The following is a 17,724-nucleotide window of genomic DNA, read 5'->3' on the forward strand; positions in this document are numbered from 1 at the left end:
ACAAATTCATTTCTGCAGCATTTGGTCACGGTTCTGCTTTTTACTGATGACCTCTCAAGCTTTGAAAACAATCGTTTTGGCAATTGATATAAACAAGTGTATAGTGCGTGAATGAATGCCTACGATATATGCAATTGCAAATTAATCAATTGTGGAATCTTATGTAACTTCACCTTTGGGGGGTGATATTTACTAGAAAACCCCTCGGAATGTTTTTTCACTCAGAAATTCTAAGTAAATTTTTAGTACATTTTACAAGTTTATTTTATTTGTTTTATAAACTTAAGCAATTGCTTAAGTGCTGAGGAACAAACTCATGAGCTTCAGCTTGGTTGACTCTACCACCTCAGCCATGCCATTCTTGATGTTTTGTCAAAGGGCTTGACACTGCAACCAATTTACCCGCAAATCCGGACAACTTTACAGCCTGTGCTGGTAAAAGTTTTATCCGGTCACACGGCGCGAGTACATATTTTAATCAGTGTGATCCGTACAGATCAGGCACCCTGTTCGGGTCATACATAGTACATAGTCTTCCAAGTAATACACTGGCGTCAATGCAATTGCCTTGTTACTTGTATTTTGAAATTGACCCGTACAGCATGTGGTGGGCGCGTCACGACTCAAGGCGACTACTCGGCTAGCTTGACTTGCCCTCTCTCAACTATTACTCAACGCAAAGCCATCCCCAAATCATATTTAATCGCTAATTAAGGACGCTAAGAAACCGTTAGTTAATTAGTCTGTCATTGTATGATTTGTATGATACACAAAAGTCTCCGGGTGTTAGCAACTAGCCACTAACAGAAGCGTAAACATTGACATTGAGTTAACTATTGTACGTTAACAAAGTTGTCCTTTGGGCATCCGTAGCAGGAGATGGCGGCGAAACATGCCAGCCTCTTGTAAGGTGAGGCCCCAGTCATGTAATATAATTAGTCATTACTAGACCTGCAATTGTATTTATTTTTTAATGTACGTTGATGTGATATAACTTTTTGTTTTCGCATATTATTGAAATCAATAGTGTTTTTTCAAAGTGAATGGATTATTAGTTCATAACTAGTTGGCGCTAAAAATTACACACTGCTACAAGCCTTTAATGTCAACACATAGTAATAGACATAACCCAGTTCATTGCAATATACTATGTTATACTGTAGTGATAAAAAATGTTCCTCCTAATCTTTAATGCTTTTGTTTTATTTATTGATTTATTTTATTTCAGGCGCATACCTTATTTTAATTGTGTCAGTCTTGTAAATTAAGCGTACTATTAAAGCAAAACAAAACATTTTGGATACAATTTAAATAAAAACAAAATTGAAAACCAGTAATAGTGTTTATTTTAGTTTTCTTGAACCACAGTGGATTTTCCTAATTGTGTAAAAGAGTCTTTAAAAATGCACTAAACATTTGCGCTAAAGTTGTGAAGGCCACAGTAGCCTTTAATGGAAGCTGCACCATCATTTATAAGCATGTCAGGAATGCTGCTACAAGTTGCAAAGTTTAAGCAAAGTTGAATTTACTATCATCTTAGTTGTCTTTATTTTTACTTTGTACATAAACAATTCAGGCTGTAAGATAATGATTGTTACATAAGAGTACACAGTAAATTCTGCAGAGTAAATTTGACTATTTAGAGTAGGAAACAAAAAGACTCAGTTTTAGAGTAATATTTACACTTGGAAGAGAGTAAAATACCAATCTAGCCAATCTACTGCCTGAAGCCACGCAGTTCCTCAGTTCTACCAGTATATCGCTCATGTCAGCTGCAGCTGATTCCATGATTGCATGGAATCTTCCTCCAAGAAACCAAAAACGATGTCTTTGGTGGTAGTGTGGCAGTCTCCCAAGCTGAAGGTCGTGAGTTCGTACCTCAACCCACACCTGTCGCCATAGGCGTCCGTGCCCGCCCACCAAGATGATTGTGCCCCCCAAAATGATTGTGAGGCATGGATCTCCTTTTTTATTATATTTTTCATTCATTCTGTTTTGCACTCCTATGTCCGAGTGTCAGTAAATGCAACACAGGTCTCGCGGAGTCGCCGTGGGGGATGTACATGTTGGCTGGTTATGTGTTCATTGCTGCTATTGCTCGCCGCTCGTGAATTGTTCTTGTTTTCAGCGTCGGCTACGGCCAACAGTAGCCGTTTGTTCAAGACAAAAAGGGTGACATTCCAAAACGTTTTCTGGCGGCATTCTTCAAGATGTCACCATATGAAGCAATAGTGGTGTGGTTTTCTTTGATTGTTTTGTCTGCAACAGCCATTACTGAAAATAATGTTAGGTAGACCTACGCTGGCTTATACGCAACGAATACGTCAATGTTGGTGTGCAAGAGTCATGTACATTTTGGACAAGTGAAGCCGCAAGTTTCCGAGGACGCAGGCACACAAGACTACAGTACGGCAAGTGAGGAGGGACATACTACAAACTGCATTCGGGTCGGCAACTAAAGAGCCACTTGAAAAAAGGAACCACGGGAGCCACATATTGTGTGGGCATCTAAAAATAGGTTGAATTCTGCTTTCCTTTTTTCTTCTTAAACAGGTGGCCCGTTGGAAGCGATATGTCAACGCATCAGCCATATTGGATGTGGCAATTGTATTCGCCATTAAATCGGCAAATAAATAGTAAGATTGAGTTAGAATGGGATAATATAATCAAAGGTAATGGTTCTTTATTAATCCGATGAGTTGTGGCTTGATGATACATGTCCAAGGAGTAACTTAGCAAGGCATCTTTACAAATAGCTTCACTTTGCCTCATCCAATATGGCTGCGGCGCCAACGTACTCACGACAGTGTTGCCGTCTACTGTATGTATATGTACTGTAAATGCTGTTTATGATAATACTGGCCAGCGGGTGCCATTCAATGGATAGATGCACGGCAGTGCTACGGGAATGTATCCAAATATATGGGGCAAGTTAATACTGTCTGTAAGGTATTCATAATAATTGCTCATCCTGAATCTGAGATGAGACATCCTGAAGGACTATGCCATGGTGACCCTGCATAAAGCCCTAGACAACTTCGCTGCCTAGGATCATTGCGATACACAAACAACTCCACCACCGCCAAGGTGACGGCTCACGGAGAGATAATAAAATAAAATAACATTTTAAGAAATAGAAAAAATTGCCACTGAGATCCTAGTGTGTTTTGCTATTTACTGTACTATTGCGGCAAAAAGCATACCCAGTTTCTCACAATAACATGTATCTACAGGTATATTAAGTAAATATTCACCCGTTTTGAATATACAGACTTTGGAAATATAAACTTAAGAATATATAAAAAAAATAGTTTATTTATGTATTTGTTGAGAGAGCTCAGTATTGTTCATTTGGTAATCTTACTGATTCGATAAAACAATATTTTAAACATCGGAATTTATATATACTGTATACTTTTCCCTCTTGACTATTTGCACATAGTCTGTTTTGAAGCTTTGAAAGTTCAAAACATTGCCATTACAGTTCATCACTCAATTTCTTCATTTCGTAGCTTTTGCTTGAGCTGTATTTCAATCAGTATATGTTTTAAATGTAGTACAAACCAGAAGCAAGTACTCCTGACTATTGTTTGTGCATATGGACCAAACAGCAGTTCAGACTACCCACCCTTTTTGGAGTCCTTCGAGGTTGTGCTGGAGAGCGATCCCCCTGGGGACTCCCTCGTTCTGCTGGGGGACTTCAACGCTCATGTGGGCAATGACAGTAAGACCTGGAGGTGCGTGATTCGGAGGATTCTACCAACACATCTTCCTTTCAGGAAGCAGAGTCTGGGGACTCTGAGGTGGGCTCTTCTATCTCTGGGGACGAAGTCACTAAGGTGGTTGGAAAGCTCCTCGGTGGCAAGGCCCCAGGGGTGGATGAGATCCGCCCGGAGTTCCTAAAGGCTTTGGATGTTGTGGGGCTGTCGTGGTTGACACGCCTCTACACCATCGCATGGACATCGGGGACAGTGCCTCTGGATTGGCAGACAGGGGTGTTCGTCCCTCTTTTTAAGAAGGGGGACCGGAGGGTATGTTCCAACTGGGTGTGTTCCAACTATAAAGGGATCACACTCTTCAGCCTCCCCTGTAAGGTCTATTCAGGGGTGCTGGAGAGGAGGGTCCGTTGGGAAATTGATTGAAACCTGTCTACATGTGTTTTGTGGATTTGGAGAAGACGTTTGACCATGTCCCTCAGGGAGTCCTCTGGAGGGTGCTTCGGGAGTACGGGGTACCGAGCCCCCTAATACGGGCTGTTCGGTCCCTGTACAACCGATGTCAGAGTTTGGTCTGCATTGCCGGCAGTAAGTCTGATTCGTTCCCAGTGAGGGTTGGACTCCGCCAAGGCTGCCCTTTGTCACCGATTCTGTTCATAGCTTTTATGGACAGAAATTTTAGGCACAGCCGAAGCGTTGAGGGGGTCTGGTTTGGTGGCCTCAGTATAGCATCTCTGCTTTTTGCAGACGATGTGGTGCTGTTGGCTTCATTAAGCCGTGATCTCCAGTTTGCAGCAGAGTGTGAAATGGTTGGGATGAAGATCAGCACCTCCAAATCCAAGACTATGGTCCTCAGTCGGAAAAGAGTGGCATGCTCTCTCCGGGTCGAGGATGAGATCCTGCCCCAAGTGGAGGAGTTCAAGTATCTTGGGGTCTTGTTCACGAGTGAGGGCAGGAGGGAGCAGGGAGATGGACAGGCGGATTGGTGCAGCATCTGCAGTGATGCGGGCTCTGTATCGGTCTGTTGTGGTGAAGAAGGAGCTGAGCCAAAAGGTGAAGCTCTCGATTTACCGGTCGATCTACATTCCTACCCTCACCTATAATCACGAGCTGTGGGTAGTGACCGAAAGCACAAGATCCCGGATACAAGCGGTCGAAATGAGTTTCCTCCGTAGACTGTCCGGGTTCTCCGTTAGAGATAGGGTGAGAAGCTCGGTCATCCGGGAGGGACTCAGGGTCGAGCCGAGATAGGAACCAGTTGAGGTGGCTCGGGGATCTGGTTCGGATGCCTCGGGTCGCCTCCCTGGAGAGGTGTTCCAGGCATTTCCCACTGGCATGAGGCTCCGGGGACGACCCAGGACACGCTGGAGAGACTATGTCTCTCGGCTGGTCTGGGAATGCCTTGGGATCCTGGGGAGAGGGAAGTCTGTGCTTCCCTCATAAAGCTGGTGCCCCAGCAACCCGACCCCGGATAAGCGGTAGTAAATCGATGGCTGGATGGACAAAGCATTGTCTCTTTGTCTGGTATCGTTCAACAGTAGAGGTGGCAAATCCAGTTCCAGAAAGCAAAAACCCTGCCTTTAGCCCCAGGTGCTAGCTAGCGAGCTTCCTAGCCAACTCCCCAGGTGCTCGGTTACCTGCTCGATAGCTAGCTAGCTAGCACAAGGGGCTAAAGCCAAACTGTGGCAGGGTTTTTAAACTCTCTGGACTTGGATTTGCCACCTCTGTTATACAGTTCCAGTATCTTACTTTTTAGGTGTTCATCAGTTTCACCAACAGGATGTCAAGGACAAAAGTAGACTTTGTCCAAAACTGCACAGCCTTAATATATTTAATAAAGGGCTGTTGGAGGGCTGAATAATGACAACTATTGACAGTCCTTTTCTTTCTTTCAATTATTATTTTCTAATATTTATTTGTTCAATGTATCAATCAATTAATGTTATATAATTCAGTTAGATAGATAGCTCACTTGTACCTGAGTATCCAGTGAGGTTTGGAGTTCCAACACACGAGGTAATCTTATCTAGCCTGCTTGAAAAAGAAAGTGGATCTGGACAGGCGTCCATAGACAGCGATTCGGCACCCACAGAAAACAGGCCGGCCAATTAAATTTGTCTATTTGTGTGACATTTTCGTGAGCAACGTCACTCTTCGGCGCAGGTCGTTTTAACAGCGGCGAGATTACTGATTTATAACGCTGTTCGAATATCAAAACAGTGACTCATGACACCATGAATCTTCAAGTTTTTCCCGCAACGACATAAGTCATTCACTACTGTCTCTCTACAACTAGTAGCCATTTTGGATTTTTACTCGGTCTCCGCAAAAAAAAAAAAAAAAAAAGACTTCAACGAGTCGCTTTTCTGACGTAATGTCCACTCTTCGCTCATTGGTTCATTGTACTGTCTGTTAGCTGGGGTTTGCCCCGCCTCAGAAATGCCACTTATAGGACCGTTGACCAGACAAAAGCCGCGAGTGATTCTGGATTTCTAGGCTAATCTCATGTATCTTGTGTCTAGGTATCACCACTGTACTAACCATGTCCACCATAATCACCGGTGTGAATGCATCTATGCCTCGAGTGTCATACATCAAGGCAGTGGACATTTACCTGTGGGTCAGCTTTGTCTTTGTCTTCTTATCTGTGTTGGAGTATGCTGCGGTCAACTATCTGTCCACTGTCCAGGACCGCCGGGAACGAAAAATGAGAGAGCGGGCACGATCCCAGGTAGGTTTGTCTCACCTGGTTGTTTGGCACTATGTGAAAGTGTCCTATCTAAACCAGTGGTGTAGTGGTCCCTGGAGAAGTGGATATATGTCTGAATTTTCAGGGGGTTTTTAAGTCCAGAAAAATGCCCTGTTTTAGAATTGGTGACATGTAAAAGCCTAGATACACCAATCCGACGTCGGGAGTCGGACAGCGTTCCAGCAAATTCAACATATTTAATTGGCGTCGGGGGCATTTGATCACTGTGATTGGCTGTTAGCTAGCGAATCAGCGTACAGGGCAAGAAGAGCAAGTGATAATGTGGATAAACAGTACTCAACTAAACTTTATGGTTTTTCAGGACAGCACGCGTGAATATTAAAGTCCCCCATAAAGGGGATATGATCATATTTCAGCATGATTTCGGCAAGAAGATTTGCAAAGTCATTTAAAAAGTCCTTATTGTATTTTGGAAGTCAGTAAATGACAGTGACATTTTGGCCGACTTCAAAGACGGTGGCTTCAAAGCTGTGATCGATGTGGTTTTTTTTTTAATAGTCGCCGTTCCTCCACCTCGGCCTGACGTTTTCGGAGCGTCCAAGTAAGCACAGCCAGGCAGTAGTAATTCAATCATAGCGGTGGACTTACCAGCGATAGTCCAGGTCTCCACCAGGCAGAGGAAATCCAAGTTGTTGGAAAGGATAAACTCCCTCAAAATAAATGTTTTGTTTGTCAATGACCGCGCATTTAACAGCGTGATCCTTGTGGGAGCAGCAGGGGTGCATGGCCCTTCCGTCCGGAGGTCGGCATCCAAAACGCGGAGGGCAGCACGGCCAAAGCTTTTTGGGTGAACCGACGATCGGTAGCAGCCAGGAGTCGACAGGGTCCAGGATACGCCACAACGGAGTACATCCATGCGTTCAGGAACGATAAGGGGACGAAGCTTGTTCCAGTGCCTGTTTTCGCTTCACCAGCTGGCCGCCGCGTTTACCCCGGCGCCGCTGTCAACACCGGTATGAGTTGTTTACGTTTTTATATTCCGCCCCCGTAAAGAGATTGCTGGTTGCCTTTAGGAAGAATGACTACCATCGTTGATGGTACGGAGGGGAATTACTTCTCGCGCATGCGCTGAAGGTACGTAATAATCGATGTTGGTGCGGTGTGTATTCACGTCATTTTTCTACGCAACGTGCCGACGACATTTGACCGACGTCTGATTGGTGTATCTAGGCCTTAAGAATAACCCCTGAAATTACACAGCATGCGTGTGTGTTGCGGATCCGCTCGTCTTGACTCCGGACATGTCAATTTTATGGACAAAACTCAAGGGCTGCGCACAGCTGCAGTTCGGCAGCTCTGTAGCCGACAACTTCCTACCGTGTTTCGCATGATCACTCGTGATAATGTGGCATTAAAAACAACGACAAACACACAGAAAGTCTGTGCTCAACAGAGAAGCAGAAAGTGAGGTGGACTTTCTTTGATTGAACTCACTGTCCACTCCCATAGCTTCTGCTATATGACGTTCCATGCAGCATCCTTTTTTAGGTTGTCCTTATAAAAAGGATGTCAAGGTGTCATATATAATTTTAGTGGCTTTCCACCTATCCTCGTCCATGTTCGTTGGTGTTTAAACAGTGAATAAGCGTTATGCTTTATAACGTTTTGCTGACATGATTACAAAATAGGATCTGGCAAATGTTTTATTCTGAATAGTAACCGGAATTTTTATTTTGAAACTGTGTCGGTCTTCCTGTCCTGTTTGAATGTGTTCTGTGCTAATTAGCCATTTGACGGATGCCGACGAATGCGTCGTCCGGCAAAAATAGAAAATAGGTGAATAGTGGCGGCCGTGGCTCAGTAGGAAGAGCTGGTCGTCCAGTAACCGGAAGGTTAACATATGGAACTGGTTTTAACTTTGACCATAGTCCCACTATGTATCGGTCAAAAAAAGAGAAGTAATTATCTTAATGGCAAATGAATAATTGTGCAATAATTATCAACATAACAAGTACTCCTTTGGGATCATGGTACAGGTTGGTTTTCAAAACAAATAATTCAGTTAACGTTAAATAAAAGCAGAAACTGAAGGAAAAAAATGGTTCCTTGCATGTATGCTTTTTTTAAATATATTTTGAAATCCCATGTGCCCCCTGATGTGTTTTCACGTACCCACAGTGGTGCGCGTACCCCGATTTGAGAACCACTGTTAAAGAGAAGCCCCGTAATTGTTTCAGTAATTGTATAATTAACCCAGTTTGAGTTATATGAATGAAACTGTAATAAATGCCAGGACCAGAGTTATCTCAGTGTCTATGAAGCCCCTTCTCCTTACCTTAATTTTAGGTCTAAGTAACGTTAACCAAGTTATTGTATATTGTATACAATAACTAAATAAAGTAAGTTAGCCCTAACTAACTTACATGATGTTGTTGAATTTTATAGTAGAGAACACAATATTCATGTTTACCTCACAATAAATACATTTTACATTGCGAATTGCTCCTAATTCATTCATGATGATTTTATTATTATGCATAATTACAAATGGTGTTTTTTTGTCCTCACGTCACCGTTTCTAAAACAGGCCGTTTTTCTAGAAGCAAAAAAACAGTAACATTTAGAGTATACCCACTTCTCCAGGGACCACTACACCACTGGGCTGAACGATATATTGTTTTGAGACCCAAATTGCGACACACACACACAGTAGCCAGAAATGGTTAAAAAATATAAATAAGAAATAAGCACCGTGTCTATGTCACGCTGTCGTCTACGTCACCCGGAGGTACTTTCTTTCGCGGCTGCTTGACAAGTTGACAACACAGTCCGTGATTGAGAACACGAGGCGCTAAGCTAACTTGCTCCGTGGCAGAATGGACTGACTAATAACAAGTCCGTATGCAGTAGCAGCAACGAGCTGTGTGGTGCAGATCCTCTCCTCCATGGTAACAAATGTACTACCCTATTAAAAGTAGCGCTTTCACCAAAGGAAAATGGGCAGTCGCTAAACATGTTAATCGCTCGTGAAATGCAGAGACGGGAATGATCCAAGATAAGTGCTTGGGCGTACAGTGGACTTTTCACAGAAGTCTGGTTAGAACCGCGTTAAAAGAACACAATACTTATGAAAAACTAACCAGCTATTCTGTGAAATGGTTAATTTCAACTCTTCCCTGAAAAAATTGCCAATTAATGTCAAGCGATCATGATTTTCTAGCACTTTTTATGAATATTTTTGCATTAAGTACAGTATCGGCCATTTTGGACAGTCACGTGGTCATCAGGACATATCGCGTGCGTTAAACATCATATTTTGATACTTTTTTTTTTTTTAGGGAATAAGATGCCAGAGATATTTGCATTTTTATTCTTTATAGGTAGCAGGGGCGGTTTGCACGTTCGACCACACTGCGTTTTGTTCCGGTGCACGAAATAAACAGGCGTAGAGTTGGATCCGAAGTTGGGATTTATTTCTCCTGCAAGTGTGAAAGAAAAAACAAAAATTGGGCAACAAGCTGCGTGATCCCACGTTTATCACTTTGTAGGCAGACGCCAGCTCAATGTACATCACAATGTTCTAAAAAGATTTATGAAAACTATACAAATGAATCACAATCACATTAAACGTTTACATTATAAACAGCAAACACATACCTGCAAGTGTGAAAGAAAAACCAAAAATTGGGCAACAAGCTGCGTGATCCCACGTTTATCACATGCCTAACACAAAAAGTAAGCAGTTAGCGACAAATTAACACGCACACACATATAAGAAGAGCCACTCAAACAAAAAGCTTACTCTCCCACCGCCCAAAACCCCTCAATCACACTGTACAGTACAGCAGTTGTCTAAGATTATTTCAAATAACATCATATAAAACCATTTTTGCTTCATCTTTATACTTAAACATTAGAGAAACAGTGAGAATGAATGAATGATACTTTCTGACCCTTTTTAACAAACAATATTTACCTTTTCACAATTACCCCAATCAGAAATACTCCCATCATGATTTTTACACTTTTACACTCACCATTACAGTAAAAACACCTACCATGAGATTAATTTCACAGTATATCACAAAGCCCTCAGTGTCAGTTTGAAGCATTCAAGTCCAGAGTAAAAATATGGGAATATGGGGAAGATATTTATTTACATATAGTATTACATTTATTTACAAAGAACATGAACATGAGTACAAAATGTAAAACATTTTTGGTTACATAGACTATTACACATAATTGCATATTTAAACATGGCACCAAGTAGTAGCCTACTATGGGTCTTGCCTTAACTTGAACCATTTTAAAGGACTACCTCTCTCACACAACCTCTTTTGTGTTCTTGCATTATTTGAGTAATAGCGTTTAATATTTTGAGGGTATGTCATTTTCAGTCATGTTTGGAAACGTTACTGTACATTGTGAATAAAAAGCTGAATGCGAAGAAAATCGCAAATTAAATAGAAATCACAATTCTTTTTTTTTTCTAAAATCATTCAGCCCTAGGGTAGATGCAAAATTAAGGATTTAGAAGTGGGTAGACGCAAAACTAACTGAAAAAGAAGTGGGTATACGCCGTATACCCACGTATACCCTGGACTACACCACTGGACGTAATGACCTGTCACTCATCTCGAGTAGCATTGGCACCATACGTGTTAGCAATAGATTCCTCAGCATGACCCGCCCTACCCACTCTGTGATTGGCGCATCAGTCCTCATGCCTTTAATTAAGCAATAAGGCAGCAAGTATTATGGAGCAACAGTTTGAGGCAGCGGAGGGTGGGTCATGACTGAATCGTGCGCATCAAGAAAGATTTAGAAGTAAGTAGATGCAAAACTGACTGAAAAAGAAGTGGGTATACGCCATACCCATATATGCTGGACTACATCACTGATCTCAACCCTACTCTCAATTGTAAGGATAAATCCCCCACTCTCTTGTGCCAACAGTGCTTTATGGAGCGACAGCAGGGTTTTAAACAATATTTTACAGCAGGTGTTGGTTATTGGCATACATGATATTCTGGGGTACATAGAACTTTTTCGGTGTAGTTCTCAGTGGAAATCTGGCACTGTTATTTATTCCTCACTCTTTTCTTAACAGACAGCTCAAAAGATCGACATAAGAGCAGAATGCTATGGTTTTTTGCAATTCAAATACCAAATTATATTATGTTGGAGTAGTTATGCTATCGTCTGTGTATGCCCTGCAATTGGCTGGCAAGCAGTTGAGGGTGTGCCCCACCTACTGGCTAACCAAAGACAGCTGGGATAGGCTCCAGCACATCTGCGACCCTCGTGGCGATAAATGGATGGATTAGGTCGTTTCAATAAAATAATAACAAAAAAAAAATCATGTAATTTTAGGTGTTTGTTTTGTTATTACTTTGTCGTATCATGTTGTCGTGCTATCTCATAAAATTATTGCATGTTTCTTTCCTGATAGTCACTGCCCTGCACATGTGGTATTTCCCAGACGAGAACCATGGCAATGTTAGACGGCACCTACAGCGAGGCCGATACCAACAGTCTTGCTGGATACACTGAGGAGCCCATGATGCCCGGGGAGGAGCAGGAAGAAATGAATGATGTTTCAGAAAAAACAGAACACGTAGTGGTTCATCTGTCAGTGAGCAGTGAGTCCACCACCACCAAGAAGAAGAAGAGCCTACGTACCCTAAACATCATCCAAAACACACATGCCATTGACAAATACTCACGTATGATTTTTCCTGGGTCGTACATTTTCTTCAATCTGATCTATTGGTCTGTCTACTGCTGAACACACACCTGATTTAGGGTTTTACAAAATACAGAATACATATTTCATTAAAATATAAAATTTTTGAACTAATTCAAAATTACACTTGGACCATATGTTTGGTGCTTGAGGTCACAGACAGTTATTGAACGCAACACAAATCTCTTATAATACAATACAATGTACATTGTTGGTGCTAGACATCGTCTACGTGTATGTATATATATATATATATATATATATATATATATATATATATATATATATATATATATATATATATATATATAGTAGTGTGACAATTGTTTGCCCCTTTCTGATTATTATTTTTTCCATGTTTGTCACTTAATATTTCCATAATCAAACAAAAAATATGAGTCAAATACAACACAAGTAAACACACACAAATTCTGTATTTACATGTTTTTTATTATTAAGCAAGGAAAAAATATGAATTGACGTAGCCATGTGCGGGATACGACGGCGTAATAGGGCCACATATAAAAAAAATATGTTTAGAGGGCGGGGGCAATATTCAGAGAAAAAACGTGGTAAATTTGCGAGAAAAAACTCATAAATTTGCAACTATAAAGTTACAAATTTGCGAATTTATGAAGTGGCAACTTTGCGAGGAAAAAAATCGTAAATTTTCTACTATAAAGTGGCAAATTTGTGATTTGCAAGTTTATGAAGTGGCAAATTTGCGACAAAAACAATTACGAGAAATAGCTATAGCATAGCTATAGTCTAATGTGAGGATTCGTTGGTGATTAATGGGACACTGTTTATAAAATGAAAAGGCAGGATGGAGATGGATTCATTCTTACTTGAAACTTTACACGTCATACACGGCAGCTGGAGCGACAACACTTCCTGATCCCCTATCTCCTGACTAACACTAACCAATCAGAAGCTAGCATACTTTAGGTAAATGCAAGTGAATGATGGAGAGCAGCAGATTCAACTCATCAACTTAGCTACTTGTACAAAAAAATACCAAAATGTATGAATGTGTAATTTTAACAAATTAACTTAAATGCTTGATCCTCAGGGTGTGGACCTTCGCAAAGCGAGGCATCTTTTTCGCTGGCAGTACCCAACGCTTCAAAGTGCGAATGCTTAACATCATATGGTTAATCTCTGCTAAAGCAATTACTATCTCATTTGAAAACCTGACCGCAAAGTATCGGCACAAACTTCCAAGTAGTACACTACGTGTATTTCTCTTAAGTTTATTTTTTTTTTCTCTCACAAATCTGCCACTTTAAAGTGGCAAATTTGCCACTTTATAAAGTGGCAAATTTACGAGTTTGTTCTCGGATTATTGCCCCCACCTTCTAAAAAAAAAATATTTATACGTGGCCCTAATACGCCGTCGTACTTGGAAACAGTATTGCCACAGTTACCTTGAAAAAGTAACAGTTTCTATTCGGATTACTTGATTTTAAAAGTAACTAAGTTAGATGACATGTTCCTTTATTATTTACTTTCAGCAGATGGCAATTTCACTCACCCCCCCCCCCCCAAAAGACAACTCATTTTGCCAATACATTATTGGAAGTGCATTTTTAAGAGTAATGTTTAAAGTGACAATGTGTAAAAGTTCACCACTACATGTCGGTAAATAGAATGCAGCCAAAGCACGCACACTACGATGACTCAGAAAGACCACACTTTGCAAACTTAACACCAATTCTTATTTTGCGTGAGTGAACGAGCATCTTGGCGAGCGACGGCGACTTGGCAGCTGGTGTGAACTCCGGCGAGCGATGCCAAAAGAGCAAGAGAGCCAAATTTAGCTGGAGTGGCTAACAAGAGCGGCTAATGGAAAAAGCAAGTAAAATAAAAAATCTAGTAAAAGCTTGCGAGAGTAAAAAGCATAAAGTGACAAGCGACGGGAGCCTGAATCACGGGACTCAGCAACGATTACCTTCAGGCCCCAGCTGTGGAAGGTAAGCTGCCGTCAACCCATTGGGTCCGACTCTAGCTACAAGCAGGGCAACTCACGTTTGCAAAGTTGCTCTTTGGGCATCCGTAGCAGGATGTAAGGTGAGATTCCAGCCATGTAATATTACTAGAACTACTATTACTAGAACTGCAATTATATAGAAAAATGTACGTTGATGTGATATAACATATAGACCTATATATTTTTTTGCATATTATTGAAATCAATAGTGAAAATGAATGAATTATTAGTTCACCACTAGATGGCGCTAAATATTACACAGTCGATTTAAGGAAAAAGTTTCATTAAAAACAGACAACCTTTTTGACTTAAAGAAACACAATTTATTAAAAACTAACCAGCTATTGTGTGAAATTATTAATTTCAACTATTCAATGAAAAAAAATCTATTTACATTGAGCAATTATGATTTTTATAGTATTTTCTGGGGATATTTTTTGCATTAAGTACAGTAGCGACCATTTTTGACCATGTGATCATTATGATGTATTGCGTGCTGTAAACACGCATGGAATAACATGGCTGCGAATAACTACAAAGAGACCTTATTGAGGAATTACTGCATCCCACAGCGGACATTGGTTGAATTACGCCCTACCGCAAAGAAGCACTTCTTCAAAAGCAGTACAGCCACAGATTTGTGTGCAGCCGAAAGTGAAGATGAAACTGTGAAGAGGACGCATTCAGCCGCCCTATAGCGAGTAGAAGTTAGGGACCGTCTGCAAGTTGCCTGTTACAGGGTGACGTATGTGGGACTCAAGTTATTATTTACATTGGTCACCCTTGAAATGTAATTTGTGGACGGTACCTAACCTGGACAGTCAATATCCGTTAAACTTTTACTCGCTTGGCCAGCTACATTTTGTTGTGCTCAACGTGCTTACCCCACATTATGACATTTTACTGTTTGTACTGTAATGTAATATTTATCATGTACATTGTTTATAAATATAACTACTAAATTCAGGGACCTCCTGCATTAGTCGCAGCTTTCCTTTACACAAGCTTGAATGTACAGTACTGTGACTTCAAATGTTTCTTTGAATTTGATATTTTTTTCTCAGCTACAGGAGAAAGCACTGTCTACAATAGAGTGTGGAACCAACCATAATATTTTCCTATTTGGCTGTCACAAACTAAACGTAGTGATTGTATTTCCAGCTTGTAAACCCGAAAGTCTCTACTTCCTTCATTGCTGTGTACACGTGAGATTTCAACCTGCTGAAAATGTCACTTAGGGGACGTCACTCACCCTAGGCCTAGACAATATAATGTAGATGACCTCATCCCATAATTCTTCACAGCGATGTAAATCTTTTCCCTTTATTTTATCATCCAAAATGTTGTTTGTTGTCTGCCTGTTGGTAAGTAAAGGATGTGCTTGACCTGTTATTTTATTGTTTGTTAATTATTAGTTTTGTATAATGTGCAGCTATGCCATGTACCAGACCATGGTTAAATTTGGGTTGGTGCAAAAAGGAGAAGTAAAAATTTTAAGTAAAAAATTAAATAAAATGATCACTTATATCAAAATATCTGCCAACAGAACAAGAAAATTGTACTTAAATTTACCTGTAAGATTATGAAAAATAAGAAAATACTAGGCCTATATTAACCGCAGCGGTCTTGAAAATAGTATTTTAAAAACAAATAATATTGACTAAATAAATAATAATAATATTGATTAAAATACATTCACAATCATTTGTCCAAGTTGGCCTCAGTGTCACGCATGGAGGTAACAAGGTCCTTTTTTAAATTTAATATTTGGTATGACCCAGTCAGGGATTGAACCAACAACCTCACAGTCTGAGGGTAGACACTCTACCACTAGACCCCTGAGCTAGTACTATACTGGCCGGAAAGAAGAAAAATTAGCTCAGTAAATATAACTATATTGAACTTTTGTCTGATTATTCACGCACAAATATTTTTTTCCCATTTATCTTATTACTAGATTATGCAAAATCTTAAAATAATTTCATAATTCACAATTCAATAGTTTCAATTTATGAAACCCCAGTTCAGGGCCTTTGATGTTGGTTAGCCATCTTAAAATGTGGAAAATACTTGTTTTAAACACTCAATGCTCACTGCTTCATCAAATAAGATAATTAAGTAATACGTATCTTAAAATAAGCAGAATGATCTTGTCTGACAATAACTTGTCAGAGTAAATAAGCAAATTTAGGTGAAATTTAAGAAATTATGTCTTACTTAAGATTTCAGTTTTTGCAGTGATCAATGACTTACACCTCATGTTCCTCACTTCTGCAGCCAGGTGGAAATTATCTGCGATTGGCTTCCCAGAAACGAGACATACTCCAGTGGTACATTTGGTCATGTGCCAATGTGGCTAACTACAATGAGTGAAAGATAATTGTTGCTATTAGGCCATCAGCCATAAGGCAAACTGTGGCTAGAAAGAGGATTTTGTTCCACTCATGGGGGTAAAGAAGGGGGGCAGCTGGATTTTGTTTTAGGTAATACCTATAGGTATACTGTGCTAAAAGTACTCCACTGAAATCCTTGTAGTTTTTTTTATACCATCCATCTGAACATACCATAATAGGGTAAAAAAACACACATATTATGGGGTCTCTAAGCATGTTTAGACCCCTATATCTCCTGATCAGGTGGTCGCTCATCCTTGAAATTTGGTGACTTAATAAACAGGGATACCGTGCGCTCTATCCCATAACAGGTTATATGGCAGTGCAAAAGTAAAAAACACATACAGTGCTCAATAACTGTTCAAGCTGTGTACAATGGATTTTCAGGTTAGGGTTTGATGAGTTATTAACATTGTTTTTTAGTTTTAATTTATATTTTAGCCGTTTTGGATTTAGTTGACTCAGTGTAGGCTCAATGAATTGTATTCTTGTCTGTGTTACTTTCATGAGGAAGGGCAACGAGTTCAAACATTCATTCGCTATCTCTAAATGGGAGGGCCGGTCTCTACTGGTCGGAAGGGAGTCAGGCTTATTATTATTGTATTTTTTTTAATCTGATTTATATCCATGGGAACAGATTTTCTTATATTTGTTGAGTTGTGGATGGGTGTGTTGTGGGCTGATGGGAGGAGACTTCTAGTCTCCCACTTTTCTGAATAAGTATTGATGCCCCACGGAGGAGAGACAGACAACCTGATAGAACACGGCTTCAGTGTCATCAGCCTTTTGTCCTCAGAAGCTTCTGTTAATTATTTACCTTTGCAAAGGGACTTCTTCACCAGAATCTCACCATTCAGTTAATTGAACACGCAAAGAGTACAATACTTAATATTGTCTACTCTAACAAATGGTGACCTCCGACGCTGAAATTATAACGAATGGGCTCCTCCGTTGAACCAAACGGATGGTGTTATTTTGACGTGGAACAAGCTGCGGCGTTTACGGACGGGCGGAACTTCTAGGCCTAAAAAAAATAAAGTACGGTAAGTGGAGACTTTAATCCACGTAGGGAGGTTCTGTCTGTTTGGGTCCGCTGCAGCTGGTTTTTCGTCTTCCAAATTGTCTAAATTTTAAATGAGATCTGTGTGAACAAGTTATAGTTTGAT

The 17,724-nt window shown here is 40.4% G+C and overlaps 1 protein-coding gene across 3 annotated transcripts in view; it reads left to right on the forward strand.

Annotated features, from left to right (window-relative positions):
- The window catches only part of gabrr2a (gamma-aminobutyric acid type A receptor subunit rho2a), a 73,502-nt gene extending 57,945 nt beyond the window's left edge, over positions 1-15,557 (forward strand). For all 3 annotated transcript variants that reach the window (XM_086094389.1, XM_086094387.1, XM_086094388.1), the window contains 2 exons: positions 6,239-6,447; positions 11,882-15,557. In XM_086094389.1, coding sequence (XP_085950515.1) covers positions 6,239-6,447; positions 11,882-12,217 — 545 coding nt within the window. In that variant the 3' untranslated portion in view covers positions 12,218-15,557. The remainder of the gene's footprint in view (positions 1-6,238; positions 6,448-11,881) is intronic.
- Positions 15,558-17,724: the final 2,167 nt, after the last annotated feature.

The sequence above is a fragment of the Leptonotus elevatus genome, chromosome 14 (genome assembly GCF_054856555.1).
Source record: "Leptonotus elevatus isolate MCC_2025b chromosome 14, RoL_Lele_1.0, whole genome shotgun sequence".
Lineage (NCBI taxonomy): Eukaryota > Metazoa > Chordata > Actinopteri > Syngnathiformes > Syngnathidae > Leptonotus > Leptonotus elevatus.